A 6,743-nucleotide genomic window follows, 5' to 3' on the forward strand; every position below is an offset into this window, starting at 1 on the left:
GTACAATGGCCTATTATAGTAATCACGAATTTGATAAATCTGTAAAATGAGATAGAAAACGTATGGTAGTAAAGTAAAGGCACAAAGCAACATTTAGAACTTTATTTATTTATTTATTTATTTATTTATTTATTTATTTATTTATTTATTTATTTTTATTTTTATTTTTATTTTTAACTACATTAAGTCAAATGTGCGTCCTAAATGAAAAAGGAGCAAAACCACGCCTTCTTATTAACCCAGTGTAGTTATTAAATTAAGGAAAAGGGGACAAAAACAGTATTAAAACTCCGACTTGCTGTCCGGGAGCTGCTGAAATGAGATTTTAAGACAGTTTCCTCGCATCGCTTTATTTCAGTTTAACTTTCCGAAAAGTTGTGCGCCTCTTTTGCTTTTATTGGGTCTTCACCCCACTTGAGAAGGAAATGGCAAGCGTTCTTGTCCGAAATATTTAAAAACAAATAAAATGCACTTTAAACCCATTGATAAGTAAATAAATGAAAATTAAATTAAATTAAATTAAATTAAATTACATTACATTACATTACATTACATTACATTAAATTAAATTAAATTAAATTAAATTAAATTAAATTAAATACAGGCTGAAACCTTTTCGTCTTAGATTACTCAGTTTTTATTTTGTCAAATATTGCCTCTTTGTTGTGCTCTAACCACATTGTTTAAAGTCTTAGAGACTAATTGGTTGTATAATTTTATAGAAACTAGTGAAGGGAAACAAAAGCTGAATGGGAGGTGTTATAAAGTAGAAAAACACAGGGAAACGAGCTGAAAAATACTGGAGATGTGACTTATTCCGAGCACTCTGTAAGTAAAAAAATTAAAAAAAATAAAACTAAGTAAACCGCACTTTTCTCTAAACAGTGTGACTAATTTTCAGTACACTTCATTTTATTTGAAGAGGTCAGTCTTTTGGTCCTCTCGGAATCACCAACAAAAAATAAATAAATAAAACGGAAAACATTAACAAATGTCTTGGTTAATGAATGGTATAAAAATGTGTTGTGTTTCTCCTATAGGAGGAAACAAAAAAATTACATTTATAATTACATTGACGCATTTTACTGGTTCTCATCTGCTGCTGCTGTATCCTAATAATGATCACTTCTGGTTTTAAGGCTCAATTGGTTGGACAGACATAGAAAAGATGAAGTTACTATTAAAGTTAAAGGCCTTTACCGATCATTAAACATAGTTAAAGAGGTGGTCAAATAAGCTGCTCAAGTCTCGCTTTCGACATCTGTATTTAGGCCTAATTTGAACAATGTGTGTAGCTTAATAAAGTCAGCTTTTCAGAATGTTTTTTCTGGGCTACATAAAGAGAGCTACTGACCAACCTGAAATGGCCATAAAAGCATGTTCATGGGCGTCCAGTGCTTGGAGAGTTAAGGCCTACACGTTTGGGTATGAGATGCAATTACCTGACTTACCAGTAGGGGGAGCAATGACACAAAACAATAACGTAGCAGCAAGGTCAAAGAGGAACATTGTCACATCAAGATTTAAGTGAAAGCAGTTAGGATGTAGTATTTATGTAGAGGTTTTCTGATAAGAAGGAAGAATATAAAACACCCTACCAGCGTGTTTATAACTGAGCACCAAACTGTGATAAAAGCCATCCGTATCACAATCCAAGGCCATTCTTCTGAGTTTAGATGAATGGCAATGTGCCCTTATTAAATATGTTATTATATAAACTGAGATGATCCATATTTAATCTAAGATTTCTTTTACTTTCACTATACCAGAAGAATGAATGGTTGTAACAGAGTTTTGTTCATTTTATTTCTCAATGGAGGTTTTAAAGATATGTTAGAATACACATACAGTTGGTTAAGCATCAGAATAAAATAAGTCTTATAGTAATACTGTTGTCACTGAACAAAAAATTAAATATAATCTCCAAAAATAACATGAGTGACTCAATCAATTTCTCTCTTTACTAATACAGATTTTATTGAGAGTTCATGCATGCATGTTGCCATTTTTCTTTCTGCTTCCATTGTGTAGCTTGTAAGACAATCGTTTCACACCCATGTTAGAAACCTTCGTGTGTCACTCGTGGGTGGTTATAGTGTGATGAATCATAGTGCTAAAAAAAATAAAATATATATCAAATATAGGATATATGAATGCATTTGTGATTTTTTTTAATACGTTCCGATAACGTAGTTTGTCAGACTGCAAGTAGCCTATATTTTGAAAATAACAATCCTCAAGCACAACTCGAGCATGCTTTTCATAAAGTCCACATTTATGAATAAAAAATATTTTGTATCTGTCTAATGTAATCTTCTCATATTAAATGTTGTGTTTTATGAACTGTAAGAAGAAAATCATCATAGTCATCACCAGTCTGTGTGTAATTGTTGTAATGTGTTCCACTTAGTGAATCGAGTCAGTGAAATAAATGAACTTTCCAATAGTATTATAATTTATTCAATATTACTGTAGTTCATGTGTTGCAATATAATTTCGCCATTTGTATGGTGAAATTACATTGCAATGTAACCTTTGATGTTTGGTTGCGTTGTAAGAGCCGTGTAAAATGGTCGACTCTTACGTGTTACATTGTGAACAAACCGAAATAAATCCCAGCAACTTATTGCTGATATATATTATTTATTGAGGTCATGTAACTACATTTCAATGCAGTAAAGCAACTTACAAAACCTCCCCATTATAGGAAAGACCTTAAGTCGAGTAAGAAGTGGCAAATTGAGGAGCGGCCAACAAAACAGCTACAGATTCTGGAACCGCAGCCCATAGGCAGGAAAACTGCGCTGACAAAGATTCGCCGCTAGATGGCGACACAGAGTCTCTGTGATTAATACTGGGACCTGAATCAAACTGTTGGCCTGTTAACACTTCTATCGTCATACCAGGCAATATAAATCATATTTTCATTTGAAACCGCAGTCAATCACTTTATTCCATGAAACAGAAAGATAAATGAAACCTCAGTGACATCAGTGCACTTATAGTGTCTGTCAAACATATATTGTCAAAAAAACAACAACGTTGGTTTATGAATAAGAAACAGGAAACTCACTCGGCTGCGCATAAAATATTTACACATGTTTTGGTGTAGTTCATCCAGTCATGTAGAGTTCTTCTTCTTCTTCTTCTTCTTCTTCTTCTTCTTCTTCTTCTTCTTCTTCTTCTTCTTCTTGAAAAGTAAGCAGGAGGACAAAATGTAAATGCGGGAGCAACAGGAGAAAAAAAAGGCAAGTACAGGCCTTTTTCAGACAAACTGACAAACTCTTAAAATCAGTGGCGCCACCAAAGGTGGGGGCAAAGGTGCCAGACGCCTTCGTTACATGTTTGCGGGTAACCCCCTCATTTTTTTTTTTTTTTTTTTTTTTGGAAATTAATTCCGCACAAGAGAGAAAAAGCAAAACATATTTTTATTTGTTTTATTTTTTTATATAAATAATTTATTTGTATGTCCGTTCTGGTGTTTCATGGTGTGCCATCTTTGATTATTCCCCTCCCCCTGCCCCGTATTTCTAACGATTGCACAATAAAAATAAAATTCTGTTGAAGCTTTTGGTTTCAGTGTCTCACGCCAAGACTATCAGCGGAGACCATCTGGCCACCTCTCTGAAAAGGTTCCTAAGGCGCCTTTGATTGAAACATTGGAAATCCTAATGAAACGCTTGGTAAAGTTTCATAGGTAACCCGCTGAGAATGAAAGATGTGATGAAAGTTGATTTTATAGGAAAATTCATTTCTCAAATTGGGGATGGAGCTAAATATTCGGATACAAATACTACAAATGTGTTCTAGTAATTTCATGATAATAACCTGCTTTTGTTACTCTTTACCACAGTCTGAAACCAAAAGTTTTTTGTTTTTTTTTTCTTTTTCATTCTTGCGCTTCAGCCTTATATTTTCTTATTAAAAGGAAAATGCGCACAATTTGCTGGTGGTTCACCAAAGTCAACGCAGAATATTTGTCAGAATGCTCGTCAGGATGGTGACTACTGAAACGTCCCGCAAAATCGCTTCAAACTCTACATCTCTTCCGACCTTCTGCCAACAGGCCCCACGGACTGGTTCCAATTAAAACGAGGAAGGAAACGTTATAGTTCAAACCAGAGCCGTTCCGGCGACAGTGTGTAACAGTTCATAAATGGAATAAATTATAGCACAGTTTTCTATCTTTTTCTTTTTTCTTTTTTTCTTTTTTTCTTCCACTGTTGAAAGCGCACCCATGTCCGCCTTCCACGTCTTGGGAATGTCTCCAGAGCTAACTAGAGCTCTTGAACTTATTGACAACTTTTTTCTCCTTTACACGCCTGTTCTGGAACCAGATCGTCACTTGTCTCTCTGTCAGGTTCGTCTGCGCGGATATCCGTCTCCTTTTGTCCTTGGTGATGAATTTGTTGGTGGCGTACTCCCTCTCCAATTCTTTGAGTTGCACCTTTGTGTATGGCACGCGTTTCTTTCTCCCACGACGGACCGAGCTGTCCATACCGCCAGATAAGGAGTCTGTGGGTGAAAAAGAAATGCAGCATTACACTCCAGAAAACAAACGAAACTGCAGAATGAAATGTAAAACTTTTTTTCTTTTCTTTTTTTTTTTTTTTTTTTTTTTTTTTTTTTTTTTTTTTTTTTGCTCAAAAATAAGATTTTTGCATCAACCCATGCAATTTATTTGAACTGAATCTTTTACCTAGTAATATACCTTGTAATGAGGATTTCCACAGAGAGTTTGCCTGTGATTGCTCCTTGGTGCAGTAAACCTGACCACTCCATCCGTTAGTGATGGCCCAGGGCTGATAGGGCTCCATGGGCAGCAGAGACTCTCTTGGCTCGGGTGGCGCACTCAGCGCAGGTACCACCGGCACATCCAGGTAGCTGGTCTGGTAGGGGCTGGAGGAATATCCCTGGTAGAAGGCAAACTCCTTCGCCTCACCGGAGACAGAAGAGTCCGCGTATTTCTCTCCATAACCGGAGGGCTGCGCGCACGCCTTGACGCCGCCGTGTGACACCCTGCATGGGTAGTACCCGCTGCCAAAGTATCCGTAGGGCAGAGAAGCATTGGGCGAGCTCTGAGTGGCAGAGCAGGGGCTGCACTGCTTGCCAGGCTCCCCCACCCCAGAGACTGGCACATCGCTTGCAGCGTAGGTGGTGCTGGGAGCCAGTGAGGTTGGATGCGCCAACAGATTCCTGCACTGGTTTGCTGCGAAGTTCCCACCTGTGAAGCCTTCCATGTTCTTGCTTCTCTCCTCTTGCGAGCCGCCGTCGTAAAGGAACATGACCGGGTCGATCCAGGGCGAGCCGAGGAGTAACGAGGCGGTCATAGCATGTCCTACATGGGAGGAGAGGAGCAGCTCTTTTTCATAAATCCCCTCGACTGAGCCGAGACAGGGACCCAGGGCTGAGTAACGATACCAGCACACCAGAGTGCTCCGAGATCGGGAGGTTATTGGCCAAGGCCAAACACGTGATATGCAAAGGAGATGATAAACGTCTCGACATCTGATAATACCGATAGGGCTCTATGTTTGCAAAGACACTGACTTCTTCGATCTGCATGCCAAGACACTATGTTTTTTTTTTGTTTTGTTTTTTGTTTTTTTCGGATCTGAAATTGATTTTGAAATCTCGTGCCGATCGACACGTTTTTATTTGTTTGCTATTTAATCACATAAATTATTATTGACTGAGATTCCGTTTATTTTTTTGTGTGAAAAGATCGAAAATTATGTTTTTCTTTCTTTGTCTTTTTTATTTTCTCGGAGTTGGTGTGCAATTATAAACTTGGTATCTCCTTATTTCAAACACCAAATATGCCATGTGTTTAATTGATTTTGGTTTCGTTGAACATCATTGTATATATTAGGTTCACAGTGAATTTTTAAGATACATTTTTTTAAATATATATATATATATATATATATATATATATATATATATACATACAATAAAAATGAAGCGTTAAATCAAACTCATTCCATTTTTTGGTGTTGCGTACAGATGTGTGGTGCTCGGTGGAATCGGTGCGCACTGATATGAGTAGTTTGGCATCTTCTTATTTCAAGGAGCGAACCGTCCAGATGTGATGTTATGGGTTTAATTGTGTTTGGTGCTTTCGACCATTTGTTCGTGCCTTAAATCAAAATCAACGGTCTCAAATCAGTTTTTAATGCAGTTTTGTAGCAAAAAATAAATAAATAAATAAATAAAATAAAAATAAAATAGTGCGATGTTCTCGGCACGTTTTCAGCTTTACCACCAAACAAGCAATTTTAGTTTGCAGGCAACTTTCATAGAAGGAAATGTAACATTTGTTTGGGTGCAGCAGTGATACGTTGAACACAGCTTTAAATAGATATACAGCCACTCTGTTTCACAGAATTTAAACAGGGGAAAAAAATGCGAGTTTGTTTTTGTCGTTTGTTTTATTTTATTTTATTTATTTATTTTTACATATGTAAATAATTTAAACAGCTTTTTAAATGCAAATATTTACTTTGCTGGTGTGGCTTTGTTATCTTTGTTTCACAAACACACACACAAGACTAAATCTAGTGTTCATGGAAATATATGAAAAGCGACAACACTTAAAAAAATGTAAAATATCAGTTTCCCATTTAACTTATCCACTTAATTATGATCTTTTTTTTTTTTGCAACAAAATTTCGCTCATATTTTTAATGTATTCTTCAAAAGGGTCATGGACATTTTGCCCCAGATTTAATCATACAAGCAAA

The 6,743-nt window shown here is 36.5% G+C and overlaps 1 protein-coding gene across 1 annotated transcript; it reads right to left on the reverse strand.

Annotated features, from left to right (window-relative positions):
* Positions 1-3,866: 3,866 nt before the first annotated feature.
* Positions 3,867-5,762, reverse strand: hoxa13b (homeobox A13b). The gene is made up of 2 exons (XM_015036818.1): positions 4,712-5,762; positions 3,867-4,515 (listed from the first exon to the last, which is right to left on the reverse strand). Exons 1-2 carry the CDS (start codon positions 5,328-5,330, stop codon positions 4,274-4,276), a joined length of 861 nt encoding a protein of 286 aa, XP_014892304.1. The 5' UTR covers positions 5,331-5,762; the 3' UTR covers positions 3,867-4,273.
* Between the last annotated feature and the right edge of the window lie 981 nt (positions 5,763-6,743).

The sequence above is a fragment of the Poecilia latipinna genome, unplaced genomic scaffold, assembly GCF_001443285.1.
Source record: "Poecilia latipinna isolate Pla-1442-1.1 unplaced genomic scaffold, P_latipinna-1.0 Scaffold382, whole genome shotgun sequence".
NCBI classification, from domain to species: Eukaryota; Metazoa; Chordata; class Actinopteri; order Cyprinodontiformes; family Poeciliidae; genus Poecilia; species Poecilia latipinna.